The sequence below is a fragment of the Schistocerca serialis genome, chromosome 2 (genome assembly GCF_023864345.2).
Source record: "Schistocerca serialis cubense isolate TAMUIC-IGC-003099 chromosome 2, iqSchSeri2.2, whole genome shotgun sequence".
Classification (NCBI taxonomy): domain Eukaryota; kingdom Metazoa; phylum Arthropoda; class Insecta; order Orthoptera; family Acrididae; genus Schistocerca; species Schistocerca serialis.
In genome coordinates this window covers 437586319-437602506 of record NC_064639.1, presented here as the reverse complement: position 1 = coordinate 437602506, position 16188 = coordinate 437586319, and the positions used below count along the sequence as shown (strand labels likewise).

At 43.6% G+C, this 16188-nt stretch overlaps 1 protein-coding gene across 1 annotated transcript in view; it reads left to right on the top strand.

Moving 5' to 3' along the window:
* LOC126456043 (uncharacterized) overlaps positions 1 to 14675 on the top strand; it is a 197074-nt gene extending 182399 nt beyond the window's left edge. The window contains exon 10 of the mRNA XM_050091797.1: positions 13313 to 14675. Coding sequence (XP_049947754.1) covers positions 13313 to 14077 — 765 coding nt within the window. The 3' untranslated portion in view covers positions 14078 to 14675. The remainder of the gene's footprint in view (positions 1 to 13312) is intronic.
* The last annotated feature ends 1513 nt before the right edge of the window (positions 14676 to 16188 follow it).

Here is a 16188-nt window from a genome sequence, read left to right as displayed (position 1 = left end):
TGAACCTCCGCTGTCCAATCGGCGAGCAGTCCTTCTGAGTCGTTATGCTAGCCATCTGTCTTCCATGCCTGCTAATCCAGCCCATGACCTTTTTTTCGACGCCTCCTTTGATGTAGGGTACGCAGGCCGCCCCTCCTCCCTACTACCACCGGGAGTCCGCTTCCGTCAACTGCTCGATTCTCTTTCCTTCCGCTTACCTAAAACCTTCTTGACAACTTGGGGTACAGCACCGCCTTGGCTCCGTCCCCGGATCTGCCTGCTCCGTGACCTTTGTCGATTTCCCAAGGATGGTACTCCTTCACTTGTTTATCGTCGGGCATTTGCTGCTCTATGTGCACAAATGACGGACGCCACATTTATTTACACCGACGGTTCGAAAACATCGTTAGGTGTAGGGAGTGCCTATATTGTTGGCTACACTCCAAATCACTTTCGGCTTCCCGACCAGTGTTCGGTTTATACTGCGGAGCTTTACGCTGTTCTCCAGGCTGTCCACTACATCCGCCGCCATCAGCGGATACAGTACGTTATCTGCTCAGATTCTCTCAGCTGTGTCCTCAGTCTCCAAGCTCTTTACGCTGTGCACCCTCTGGTCGACCGGATTCAGGACTGTCTGCGCTTGCTCCACCTGGGGGGGCATCTCGGTGGCGTTCCTCTGGCTCCCGGGACACGTTGGTATCTGTGGAAATGAGGCGACCGATATTGCAGCCAAGGCTGCAGTCTCTCTTCTTCGTCCAGCTATTCAATCGATTCCCTTCGCCGATCTACTGAGCGTTTTATGTCGTCGTGTTGTTCATTTATGGCACACGCATTGGTCGACACTTCCCCATAATAAATTGCGGGACGTGAAAGGTCTTCCTTGTGCTTGGACCTCTTCCTCCCGAACGCGTCGTCGGGAGGAGGTAATTTTAACTAGACTCCGGATAGGGCACTGTCTTTTTAGCCATCGACATCTTTTAAGCGGCGATCCTCCCCCACTCTGTCCCCACTGCTCTCAGCTGTGGACGGTAAGACACCTTTTAATTGAATGCCCCTATTTTAATCCGTTATGCTCCCGTCTACAGCTATCGCCTTATATATCGTCTATTTTAGCAGATGACACGCGCTCAGCCGACCGCGTTCTCAAGTTTATTAGTGCCAGTGAAATGACGTCAGTCATTTGAAGTTTTTTGGGGAACAACCAACCCCTTTCTGTAGTGGATTTTTAATCCTTCCTTCTGCTTTTAGTTTCTCCAATTTTATGACTTTCGTTCCCATTGCTGCTGGTTTTCAATTTCAGTTTTTTACTGTTTCCTAAGTCACGGACCGGGCGCTAATGACCATAGCAGTTTTGCGCCCTAAAACCAAAACAAAAAAAAACCATTGGTGGATCGTGAATAGTGACTAAGCAATCACACGCAAGGGACACACTTTCAAGAAGTCGTGCTTTCGGGTGGCACAAAAGGTTTCGTTAAGCGCAGAGATTCAGTAACATACCGATGCCAACGTTATAATATTATGGCTCAAAAGAAACAGTTACTGTTTTTGTTATTGAAATAGTGTGTATAGTGTCTCTGTTCATATGTCTGTGACGGACAATGTCAATTTCCAGAGCGACGTCTACTACTCCCACAGCGTACGTAGGTAGTTCCGTACACGTAGACAAACTACTCTCGTGGTGTAGAGCAGCTGCCGAATCCGATGGTCGCCTGTAAAATTCTTGAAATGAAATGTAAGAGAAAGAAAACTTATATAAGATTTTCTCGAATTGGGGTACTGCCATTTGCGTTAGGTCATTCGATGATTAGCTGCGAGTGAAAGAGTTCGTTTTAGCAGAAAAACCTTTCTCTATGCTCTTGGCCATGATACTGAAGCAGGTTCTACAGCAAACATCGACCATCAAATGTTCGAAGTCCTATACAAGCTTGTCTACATTACAGTTCATCACAGAATCCTTAGATCACAAATAAATACGTGAAATTACCTTTGAAATGCACCAGAGTGCATTATGGCTATTACTAAACTCCACATTAAAGTTACATATCGTTCGTGAATCTCAAAAAACACGGTATACAATATGGCGGCTAATAATTGTTTCATTGCACACAGTTCATTCACATCCTCTCGTTGCCCTGTCTTCCACCAAAATCAGGTCGCATACCGTTTTTCTTACATTTCTTCGCTCGTCATGGAGCAACGCTAAGTCTAGGAATAAATATTTCCCCGCGCAGGCGAAATGAGCCGCCACGCGATGTATGTTAGCTTTGAACCATTAACGATAGGAAGGTTGTTGAACCATCAGCTGACAGATTCAGTACACCTAACCGCTAGGAATATTACAGCATGTTTCAAAGAGAATATACGAATTACAAAGTATTATTTTGTCCAAACGATCGATTGCTGCGACTCGGCTCGGCTATTGGAGAAACGAATACAAAGTCTAGTTTATATTAATAGCCGCAAGGTGTCAGTTGTTTTGTGTTTTGCTTGATAACCGTCATATCTTTAAAATGGCTACTCCACAGCAGAAATCATTTTGCGTTCTCGAGTTTGCGAAGTACAATTCCGTGATTACAGTGCAAAGACGTTTCAGGTTGAGGTACCAAATTGATCCTCCGAATGGGCGGAACATTCGCAGATGGTATCGACAGTTTCTAGATACAGGATGTCTACGTAAAGTAAAGGATCCTGGCCGCCTTCCTGTGACTCAAGAAAATGTTGCTTGAGGTCAAACTGCTTACCAACTAGTATTTCAAAACCAACTAGTCGTGCCAGTCGGTAGTTGCAACTGCCTACAAGAACAATTTGGCGTGTTTTGAGACATCGGTTGGTTATGAAGTGAAGTGCGTGAATAACTGAATGAACCTCTACCGAACCGTTGGATTGGTCGTCAAGGAGCTGGCGGCTTAGCATGTCTCAGCTGGACTCCACGGTCACCGGATTTCACACCCTCTGACTTTTTTCTGTGGGGTTTCGTTAAAGACAACGTTTATGTACCACTACTCCCACAGAACCTGGAAGAGTTGAAGAACTGGATCCGTTCTGGCATAACATCAGTGACGAAGGACATGCTTGCCCTAGTATGAGAGGAATTTGAGCATCGATGTGATATTATTCGTGTCGCTGATGGAGGACATATTGAACATCTGTAATCTGAAGTTCAGAGGTTCGTAAATACGTGTGTAAAGTTTCATATTCTGCATCTACATCTATCCTCCACAAGCCACCTGACGGTGTGTGGCGGAGGGTACCTTCAGTACCTCTGTCGGTCTTCCCTTCTATTCCAGTCTCGTATTGTTCGTGGAAAGGAGGGTTGTCGTATGCCTCTGTGTGGGCTCTAATCTCTCTGATTAGCCGAGCGTACCGTGACAAGGCGCCCAGACAACGCAGCTACCTCTCGCGGCATTCTTAAAGTTGAGAGAGGATACTTACGCATATTGTCTTGGTATATGACGGATGATGGAAGAACTCAAAATACGCTACTGGCCATTAAAATTGCTACACCACGAAGATGACGTGCTACAGACGCGAAATTTAACAAAGAGGAAGAAGATGCTGTCATATGCAAATGATTAGCTTTTCAGAGCATTCACACAAGGTTGGCTCCGGTGGCGACACCTACAACGTCCTGACATGAGGAAAGCTTACAACCAATTTCACATACACAAACAGCAGTTGACCGGCGTTGCCTGGTGAAACGTTGTTGTGATGCCTCGTGTAAGGAGGAGAAATGCGTACCATCACGTTTCCGACTTTGATAGAGGTCGAATTGTAGCCTATCCCAATTGCGGTTTATCATATCGCGACATTGCTGCTCGCATTGGTCGAGATCCAATGAGTGTTAGCAGAATATGGAATCGGTGGGTTCAGGAGGGTAATACGGAATGCCGTGCTGGATCCCAACGGCTTCGTATCACTAGCAGTCCAGAAGACAGGCATCTTATCCGCATGGCTGTAACGGATCGTGCAGCCACGTCTCGATTCCTGAGTCAACATGTGGGGACGTTTGCAAGACAACAACCATCTGCACGAACAATTCGACGACGTTTGCAGCAGCATGGACTATCAGCTCGAAGACCATGACTGTGGTTACCCTTGACGCTGCATCACAGGCAGGAGCGCCTGTGATGATGTACTCAACGACGAACCTTGATGCACGAATGGCAAAACGTCATATTTTCGGATGAATCCAGGTTCTCTTTGCAGCATCATGATGGTCGCATCCGTGTTTGGCGACATCGCGGTGAACGCACATTGGAAGCGTGTATTCGTCATCGCCATACAATTGTATCACCCGGCGTGATGGTATGGGGTGCCATTGGTTACACGTCTCGGTCACCTCTTGTTCGCACTGACGGCACTTCGAACAGTGGACGTTACATTTCAGATGTGTTATGACCCGTGGCTCTACCCTTCACACGATCCCTGCGAAACCCTACATTTCAGCAGGATAACGCACGACCGCATGTTGCAGGTCCTGTACGGGCCTTTCTGGATACAGAGAATGTTCGACTGCTGCGCTGGTCAGCACAATCTCCAGATCTCTCACCAACTGAAAACGTCTGGTCAATGGTGGCCGAGCAAATGGCTCGTCACAAAACGCCAGTCACTACTCTTGATGAACTGTGGTATCGTGTTGAAGCTGCATGGGCAACTGTACCTGTACACGCCATCTAAGCTCTGTTTGACTCAATTCCCAGGCATATCAAGGCCGATATTGCGGCCAGAGGTTGTTGTTCTGGGTACTGATTTCTCAGGATCTATGCACCCAAATTGCGTGAAAATGTAATCACATGTCAGTTCTAGTATAATGTATTTGTCCAATGAATACCCGTTTATCATCTGCATTTCTTTTTGGTGTAGCAATTTTAATTGCCAGTAGTGTACTAGTGAATTTTATGGCCTGTTACAGAACACTACAGGAAAAATATTCTAAAAAGGAGGAAACTTACGCACCCGAGTGGATAAGAGGCCTGTTACGTGTATAGTAGGTACAGAGGAAGAAAATACACTAAATAACAATGGAAAGAAGGTTGTACGATTTACCACACGTAATGGAGTAAGAATAACGACATTTTTTTAAACATCGTGACATCCACAAATTGTGAGTAGCTAAAGACACATCCCCACTCGTACCATGATTAGTGAACTTTAACAGCAATGCGTTGTGCGTTTTTCACTTGTATTACCGAAGCAAAGTCACAGTCCGATGACAGACCCACAGTCACAAGCTTAGATCTACTTATTGTCACATTATAAGTGTTGGCGAAAAGCAAGACTCTTGTGGAGTTTGCCTGCGGCTTGAGTCCCGTTGTGGAAACTTTGGACATCTCTTAACGAGATGGCGTGAACAATGAGGCAGAACAGACCAAAAGGCCTAGACGACGACGACGCAGGAAGAAAGCCTCAATGTAAACGGATCCTGGATGCCAATGTTGCAGCGAACAGCTGTTGCAGGTAGCAAGCGGAGATCCAGTTGACAATGATCAGAGATGAATCCTCAGACGTTGGCGTGTCTGGTACATATAATCCCCGGTCGCGGGCTCGATTCCAATCTGCACCAGCAATAGAGGGTGAACCACTGACAGTGCCAGTCACTCGTGCTGGCGAAACGTCAGGAAAATCGTTAAAAGTAGGCCGAAGATCCCGGACGTCAAGTGGCCAAGAAACTTTCAACAATTTTGTACTTTTCGAGTGTGTCTGATTAACAGTATACATCTGGGTGTTGAGCCAGGTTTGTATTTCCATTTCCGCACAGTATTTCGACGACCGATACTGCCGTCTTCTTCAGGAGCTGATAATTTTGCTGTAACGTGTAATCGCTCCCTGGGCTCGAGTGGGGCTAAAGACGACGACTGGGTCGGTCGCGTAATTTTGTGCGAAAATGGAAATCCAGACTCTTCCGAACATCCGGAAGTACATCATTAATCGTCGTCAACTGATTTAAAAGACGAACTGAGAACATTTAGTACAGATTCGGCTAACGCAGAATAATTACGATTAAAGTAGAATCACGTTATAAACCATGAAATGGATAACTACGTTCCAAATAAAGTAATAGGACCCTTTAGACTCAATTCGGTTTAATTGCACCATTCGCAAAATGTTGCGAAAATGATCACTGAACTCTGTCTACAAAAGACAGCAAGAAGAGTGACAGGGGAAAGTTAATAGTACTTCACGCATTTGATAAGAATGGCCATGTGTGAAGCCTATGAGATGGTGGTAAAAGTGAATGTTAAGTAAACAGAGATACAGTGCAAGTTTGGGAATACAATGTGAGTCTTGACAGTGCGGAAACCACAAAAAATGTCGCTGTACTTAAATATCAGCTGTACTGGCGAGAAGACTTATGAACAGCCGAATGTGCTAGTGAGAAGAATGTGGGGAACCATTGATGATAATGGAACATCCCGGAAACTTGTGGGTGGTGATTTGCTCAGCTAAGTCATCGTTTGGTATAAACACTTGGACATATTGGTACACTGGGGATTCAAATTATCCAACTGAAGAGCTGAAAAGACAAGCACATAATTTTTTTTGTGTGTTAGTTAAAAATATAAAATATCCAGAAAAATGAACAGGACAGTGTTCGTTGCAATGGACTGCAAGATGATCAGTGCTTTACAGACAAGTACCTCTTATTATTTTTCATTCCCAATCCCTAAAAGTAGAGTGGACTGATCGAGTAATGATCCATTGTAGTTACGGACATTGGAGCCAAATACCCGATGAGGTGGTAGTGGGACAAAGGGAGTCTTAATTGGTAAAATTCGGGAAGTGATTTCCAATTTCAATATTTGCCTTATAACAAAAGGAATCCGCCAAAAACTTCGGTCAGAATCGGGGAATGGAAAATCAGCTTACTTCAGAGACGAAGTCCCTAATATATATTACGAAAGTGGAATGTAGATATAGCGGTATTTGTTGGTGACTACACAGTAAAGTCGATAACTTGCGTGGCACGTAAACCTTTGTTCTTTTCAGCCACACATTCCCCAAGCTTGGAATGGAGCAGAGGAGTTTGCAATTGGAAATAGTTGCGAAGGGATTTCCAGTTCCAGTATTCGCTACATAACCAAGAGAAACCTCCCAAAAACGTTGTTCGGAACTGGAGGATTGGGACTGTTTTAACTTATTTCTGGAATAAAGTTGATCATTGTCCCAGATGAAATTAAAATTTTGTTTATGAGTAAGTATTCATAGATGTTTTACATCTTCCATCCCCAATTCGTAAGAGCAGGATCGGTTGTTGTAGAACTTTGTTCCAGCAGTGGAAGTGGGTCAGAGGGAACATGACTATGTATGGGAAGTGATTTCCAGCTTTGGCATCCGCGTCAAGACCAAAGGAAACCTCCCGAAAATCTTGGTTGGACTACTTCTTCACACATAGTGGGCGGTTAAGACGGGAATGGAATTAAATGATTGCACGAGACTGATGGCTGGGAGTCCTCACCTAGGGAAGTTCAGCTGCCAAGTTGCAAGTCTTTCCCGTTGATGCCACATTGGGCTACTCGTGGGTGGTGGTGGTTGTGGTGGTGGTGGTGGTGGTGGTGACACAGAGCAGAGAAAATCTATGATCCAGCCAGAAACGAATCTGAGCCCACTGCTTGGCAGTCAGACCCACTGACCAGTCAGCTTAGGGGACGGACAGTTAAGAGGAATTTGCGATCTAGGGGAGGTGTGGACTGTCTAACGCTTTGTCTGCTAGTGGGTTCAGGTTCCTTCTGAAGCATGAAGTGAGGTTGCTATATAATAGCCATTAACGTAATGCATAGTCCCAGCCTCCAGAACATAATAAACTCACTACATTAGTTACATCACTAACATTAATTATTCCTGATAAAAGTAATCGACGAAGTGACGTCTCCGTAGGTCCTCCATCGCGTCACACGCTCTCAGACTGAATACTTGCGTGCCATCGCTGGCAGCCTCAGGAGTTCATGACGTTCTGGCGGCACGCTGTAGGCTAGTTCATAATTTACTTCTGTATAACTTCGAAAGAGCGTAACTTCCTGCATAAAAATTATTCTTAAAAGAAAATAACCTCGGGTTCTCTTTTTTGCCTTAAATTTGCTTAGCAACAGAAAAGTTTCTTATAAATCAGTAACTTTTGTGGAATAATGCAATACCTGTTTACCCACAATTGGTAACAACAAGGTCGAATTGTTCTTCTCTTTGCGAAGTAAAAGCTGTATTGATAATACATAACAAATGTAAATTATGTTGTGAGATGGGGTTCAAAACCCAATACGGACCCTTCAGGGGCATTGCACTGCCGAACCTCCTCCAATTCTTTACATAGGATAGCGAGTGATTGATTCATTAAGATAACATAAATCTTTGTCTAGCAGCTATGATGGGTAGTCGTAAAGTTTAGATTATGGCCTTCGTAAAATGAAGCTGTGAACGTGAAGCTTGGTTGTCGGGTTAACCGTGCTCTACATACTCACCCGTCAATACAACATATTTTTCCCATCGAGAACGACTTCGTGAAGAGTTGGTTGTGTATTTTGGCTATTAAGGAAACGTTCCACCTAGGAAATCACCTCGTAATTCTGTTAATGCACCCCACGCAACAGTTTCATCATCTGAGGAAAGAGGAACAAGTCACTGGATAACATTTCAGGATAATACAGGGTGTGGAACAAAATGTGATGACACAAGAGGACGGCATTGGAATGTGTCGTCTGCAGAATGGCTGGCAGCGTTTTCCCCATGACGCTCCTGTAACATGTTCAGGTGGTATCAGTAGTATGCTGCTGTGATGGAGTGTCCCTTTTGAGCACAAACTATTAGTACGGCACCATTTTCATAACACAATTATGAACATGTATGTAGAAGGGGCAACACTTAGTAATGGAGAATGTGAAAACAAACGCCATGGTCCACTGTAAGCTGAATGTGTAGGTTCTAACAACCCTACTGCAACAAAGGTCAAAAATTAATTATGATTGTAGTGTTGCTCACGCTGCTAAATATTGCATTTTCGGGCAATAACAAAGTTATATTATGTGGCAGGTGTCATTAGAGCACAGTTAATAAAGTCATTCCTTGAAATAATGGATAAATTAGGCACTCATCTTTTCGTGTTTCCCACGCTAGTCTCGTTGTGAACTCATGGCTCCATCGTCGAAAATCTAGGTAGTGTGGATTCCAAGCTCCGACGCAAAGAGGCCTAGGTGTTTTTCTGCGATATTCAAAAGTTTTATAGATATGTTTCATAAACCATTCTTGAAGATTAAACTTTTGCAAGTTAAGACAATGATGATGTAAAAAAGTAATCGGCACTCCGAATTTAAGTTCCAAAACATCACTTCACAATATAAAACATACTTGAAAATATCTTCCTCACTGTTAAAGTTCACATTTCATAAACTGACTACAATTTGCGTCTTTTTAACATGACGACCAAAGCTTGACTCTCTCATAACCGCTTACGCGCCCAAAAATCAGAGTTACAAGTACGTCAAAGATCATAGTAACAAAAGAAAGAAAACACACAAGAATAATATCATTGCAATATATACATATCGAAGTACCTCTACATTAATGAAATCAAATCTGAATGTTGTCACAGAAATATGTTACCTATTTTACAGACACACAGTAGAATATTGCTGGTATCGAGAGGTTGAGGTGAGGTATCGTAATGGTTGCGTAATTCAAGTACCATTACAAGGTCCAAACCATGGTACTAAAAACAATTCTCAGAACATCTCAAAACCACCTCTGTCCTGAACTACACCCTCCAGACACTGCAGATTAAACGCCTCATTGGGCCGTTAGTGCAGTCGACGCCGTGCAGCTTTTGAGATGTGGTGAAACCGCGACTCGTCGGACCACCCTACACGTTCCTAGTCAGCTACTACGGTCCTGGGCACATGGAAGGCGTAGATTTATATACCACTGTGAGCAGCGCACTTTTGCAAACTATTAGACTCCAAAAATCATTCTCTATTCGCTATGTCCCCATGGAAACTGATTGACATGGACGTACATTCACTGGCAGCGGCAGTTCTTCCCTGGTTAGAAACTCGTCATTCACAGGGTATAACACCCGTCTTCAGTCCGTCAGGTAGGATTATTCTACGACCACTGTTATCAGGTGGTGTTATATGACAGAGTGGTGCACAATTTGTCGTAGACACTTAGGACAGTCCGCGTTGATACACGAACAAATCACGCAACCTGATTCACGGTGTGGTCATAGGAATCTCAGAACACAATGGGTCCCCTCTCCCATTCTGTCTCGTATCCTCGTCGACTCGTCTTACTGCGCTACTTCCACACAGCCGCCTGGTGTACACACACACACACACACACACACACACACACACACACACACACACACTCTCTCTCTCTCTCTCTCTCTCTCTCTCTCTCTCTCTCTCTCTCTCTCTCGACTGTCATGGTTTACGTTACCGATGGAGAGTCGCGTAACCGTGTGGTACCAGTTCTGCATCAATTACAGCACCACAGAGTAACCAGCGTGCTGCTGTTTTAAGTAGGTGACTAATGTTTTGTTCAGTGAGCTGCGCACACGCTCGTATCAATGTTTATTTCAGAGAGCAGAGTAGGCTGTAATCTGATCACTGCGCACTCCTGTTCTTTTAACTACCAGGTGAGCTGCTACTGGAACACAAGGGGTAACAATTGGGAATGTTTGAAAGGGAATTTCGGGTATTTGCGTTACAACCAAGGTAAATACATAGTAAGTCTCATCGCAGCTAGATGAAAATATGATTATTTCCAGTACAATATGTTCCAGGCAAAAATATGGCCTAGTGTCTGTCTGGGTATCTGATTATTTTTAAGGGAGTAAAGACACAACTTGCTCAAGATGTGTAGTGTGACTATCCACCTTCTCACCACACATGGCGTAATATAGTCAGTCACTTTTCGACCGTGGGAGTGCCATTGAGAACAGCTCCTTAAAAGTGCTAGCTCGAAGTAAACATAATGGACCCAGTACGAAAACTGAAATTTGAAAAAAATAAGTGACGAACCGAAACTGTGGCCGTGTCTGTTGAGGTCGACGACAGTTTGAGGGTATTGTCTTGTATGTTCTCTTTTTACTACACTGTTCAGTCACATTGTGAAAGACTGATTATAGTCAACGAGGTTCTTGAAGGTAGCAACAGGGATGTGAAGCGACGCAGGCTTCAGTGCCGTGGGCAGCTGCGCTAGGTTTCTTGGTTGTAGATCAATGGAGTGAACAGCTCGACCGAGGGTCCCACAGATTCTCGTTTGGGTTTAAATCTGGGGAGTTTGGTACCGAGGAGGGAAAGGGGGGGGGGGGGCGTACGAGAAATTTATCAAGGCGCTCATGAACCACGCACGTACTCTCAGAGACACGTTGTATAGTCTTGCTGGTAGATGAAATCGTGTCAAGGAAAAGCAAACCGCATGTAGGGGCGGATTTCTTCCGCAAGGGTAGATGCATACTTGTTTATCCAGTGTGCCTTCCAGAACGACGATATTACCGAAGTAATGTCCTCCAGCCTGGACCCTTTAGAAGATTGTTACAGGGTGTTAACTTCCAGATGCTTCACGCTGTATATGCCATAGCTATCTGTCCGATGGAGCATAATAATTGATTCATGTGAAAAAGGCCAGCTGTCACCACTCATTGGACGCACAGTTAAAAAACGGTACTGGCGTGGAAATTCGAGCCTTCGTTGCCGATGAACGGCAGTGAGTATGGATGCATGAACCAGGCGTCTGTTGCAGAGACCCATACGCAGTAATGTTCGCTGAATGGTCGTTGAAGAGACACTGTTGGTAGCACCTTGGTTCATCTGAGCAGTCAGTTGGTCAACAGTTGCACATCTATTCGTCCATGCACATCTCTGCAACTGTGATTCACGTCTATCGTATATGGTCCCTGCTGCACAACGGTTGCTCAGCCCTGGATTTGGATAGCGCCATTTTGCCATGCACGGTATACTTTAACCACTGCTGCACGTGAACAGTTTACAAACTTGTCCGATTCGGAAATGCTTCCACCATTGGCCCGGAAGCCTTTGATCATGTCCTTATGGACGACAGATAAATTGCTCCGTTCCTGCATTACCACAACTACTGCACCGTCTCCCGCGTCCTCTGACACACTTTATATATCCTCCACTGCTGGATCTGCCACCTGCTGTCTGTGAGTGGCTGTCGTACGTTGACGTCGAACATATTTAATGTTGTTTCAAAGAATATGCCTTTTTGCATGCTGCACATCGAAATTTTTTATTTTTATTTATGCACCCAGACGAGTTTCGCCTTTTTTACAAGGCATCTTCAGTGGGTGTCCTGAAATATTACATGATTTGTTCATTTTTACACATAGGTTATGATATGGTTTCAGATCTAAGTTATAGATTTAAAAGCAGTTCCTTAATGTTTTTTTGTGAAATGGGAAGGTACTTACTTACAGGTAACTTCTAATTCATTGCATCTAAGCAAACTCATTTTTCTCATCTGGCAACCAGGTGGACATCTTACAGTTCACTGTTTACGTTACACATCACTGTAACTGCCATCTTTTTAATACAGAGTTTTATTTGTTGTTCTAAGTGTTACCAACATTCTCAGTTTTCTGCATTCAACTGTTTCACGTGTGTGCGTTTTATTATTTTTTTAATAAAATAACTTTTTTAAAAATAATATTTATTTAGAAAATAAATCTCTCTCCCTCTCTAATACACGCGCGCGCGCGCCCACACACACACACACACACACACACACACACACACACACACACACACACACACACACACACACACACACGAAACAGTTGAATGCAGAAAACTGAGAATGTTGGTAACACTTGAACGACAAATAAAACTCTGTATTAAAAATATGGCAGTTACAGTGATGTGTAACGTAAACAGTTAACTGTAAGATGTCCACCTGGTTGCCAGATGAGAAAAAGGAGTTTGATTAGATGCAATGAATTAGAAGTTACCTGTAAGTACCTTTCCGTTTCATAAAAAAACGTTAAGGAACTGTTTTTAAATCTATAACCTAGATGTGAAACCTTAACTTGTGTAAAATTGGACAAATCATGTAATATTTCAAGACACCCACTGAAGATGCCTTGTAAAAAAAGGCGAAACGCGTCTGGGTTCATAATTAAAAATTTCGATGTGCAGCATGCAAAGAGGCATTTTCTTTGAAACAACTGCAATTTATATACAGCTGCTGCGAAAATGGTCGCTACAAGAAACGTGTTAAATTTAATGTACTTGGGCAGTGTATTTCGAGAAGTTTTATGTTTACAGCAACTGGTCTTTGTGTTTATTAAAGTCGTTAACGTGACGTTTTGGTGTGTGTGCTGCAGGACTTGCCGGTGCTGCACCACCAGCAGAACGTGTACAACTACTACAGCGGCGCAGGCCTGCCTTGGCAGCACGCCTCGCGCCCGCAGACGGCGCAACAGCAGCAGCCACTACTGCAGCCTGTCATCTGCGGGTGGGCGCCGCCCTCTCCAGAACAGCAAATCCCTCTACACTCCCACACAGCTCTGTTCCAGCCTTACCTCAACTGGAGGCTCCACGGTCAAGCTGGAGTCGACGCAGCAACTAACTTGCAGCAGAGTGCGGTGCTGCAGGTTCAAACGACAAAAAGTGAAGAGGCAGGTGTAAAGCAACGAACCACCGTAGGGGAAGCTGTGTTCACACAAAAGCCTCTTGTGGAGGCACCGCCTCCGTCAGCTAGGGACAGCCACTTGGGCGAGGGGAAGAGCGGACTCGGGGAGGCATCCGGAGACAGCCAGCTGTTCGAGCAATCGCAGAATCAGTCTACGTCGGCGCCTGCACCACCTGCGGACTCCACTAGAGAGTGGCAGGCTCCAGCCACTGGGTCGAAACACCGCCAAAACGCGACAACTCGTGATCCCTGCTGTGGCGGAACGACGGACGCCGCTGGCGAAAGTCAAAGGGCCAACGTCGCTTCTGAGAAACACGACACCGAAGACAAGCAGCGGTTCGCGAGTGAGATCCGCCCTCTGCAAGGTACGCACGCCGCTATTCTGTCGGGCCTCGCTGTCACCCCAACCGTGCCTGTTCTCTCTAGCACCGGCGGCAATGCTGCTAGAAACAGGTGACATATCGCAACTCCCAAACTATTTACGTGCCACAGCCTTTTCGAGGCGTTAGTTTAACTTACGTATTTTTTAAATTGTTGTTCATAATGAACAGTGCTCACGAGCGTAAGAAATTTCATGCAATCTGTGATTTTTTAGTGATTGTTTTTCGTGTTTATTCACTATTGTAAATACCTTCACAAAATGCCTACGCCTTTATTGTATTTAATTAAATTTGCGAAAAATATTATAATAGTAAAAGGTATGCATCTTGGATGGAATATCATATTGTTTCTGTACATAAAATTTTGTTTAACAAGAAAGCTAAATTGCGTAATGTGAACAATGTATGAATTGGTATTATTCAGTCACCAAGTGGCAGAAACATACTTTCTACCTCTAGTGGTATTCTGAACGATCTTCATTCTCGTTTGCCATAATCTGCCGAGTGCTAACGTGATACTGCTCTCATCCTTACAATGCAATATGCATTTGATTATCTTGTGTGTTTCATCAAGTGTGAATAGTAATGTCACCATGTAACGTGCAATGTTATCTTGATGTGTAAAAATATCACCGGATATATTTTATGGGCTGCTACATGTGGACTTTGTGTGACTAATACTGTTTGGATTGCTTGTAATGTCCTTAGTTGAAATACATTTCATGTTACTTCACACTGTTGTCAACTTACTGTTTGCACATTCCGTCAGTTGTTTACCAAGAGGGTGGATCATATTCTAGACTGAAGATAGAAACAGTTAACATAAATATATTGAAAAAAGTCAAATTACCTTACTTTTGGCTCCGCCTAATATTATCTGATCCACTGTCTAGGTATGCATACTATACCTTTCCCTTTCATGTAGTGCGTTGGTTCAATAATGACCGCTTAATTAGTGCTGCCGTACGGATAACTTTGACAAAATACAAAGCTTTCAGCTAAAGGATGCAATGTAATTGTCATTCCAACGACTCTACCTTACACACCTACAAGAAACTCTCAAAGGATGGGGAGTAACACTACTTCATTTAATGATGAACACAACCCAGATGCGAACACTTTATTCGTAAAGCTACCAACTGTTTCGGCCCCGTCTAAGGATAAAGACTTGGTAATGGCTTCCCATGGGGTCGAAACAGATCGTTAACTTGTCAGTATTTTAATGCTGATCGTAGTTGTCCATTTTGAGATTACAGTTGCGGCTCCACTCACATATTCTAGTGTGATGATACTATTTCATTTACCTTTATTGTCTCTTTTTTTATTGTAATTGCATACACTGAATCCATAATAGTGTTCAAAAACTGTAGACCAGGGATGGAAGTTTGGGGAACGACAATGTTTAATATTTGATAAACACGCTCAGAAACTGAAGAACCGTCACCAATCACTTGTAACTAAACTGACAACGGTCCAGCTTTCAAAGTTTTGCGGAACAAACTGCTTACGTACAAGACAGTGGAACTAAACAGAAAACTTTCTATCCTTTAAAGATCACACCAAAAAGTATGTGTCAAAAGGGCTAAGACTACGATCAGTATCTGCGAGTGCAGGTTTCCGTGACTATTCTCATCTTCAGTGAGACATCTCCGGATGTATGACCATGTTTTATAAAGCAGTTCCGGCCGCAGTTGAGTGGCTTACATCAAGGGTAGGCACTGTATTTACATTGTCGTAAAAATACTAGATAATGGGTGTGGACGACAATCATCTGCTCAAGAAATAAATACTTAGCGATTTGTAATTCTAAATCACTACATCCATCTGGGAAAAGATCAAAACTGAAAACAGGAATTAATCTATTTTATCCATACTGGATCTTAACAGTAAAATACATATTCTTAAAAGTTTATGGCTAACCGTCTTCTTTTTCAACAGTTCAGTGAATAACTTCTCAATGCGATCAAAAGGCAAGTGATAAACGATTAAATTCCTTCTAACTAGAAAAACGCCAACTTCTTTTCAACTCATAATACAAGTTACGCTATTCTGAGCTGCTAGTAACAGAAAAAGTGGTTTAGGTTATATTCATGAAATCTACTTCAGATTCTGATACACTGACTTCAAACTCGCCTCGACGGTTAGCTGAATTATGCTTCTGAAACGTCAATATGAATGATTACACATA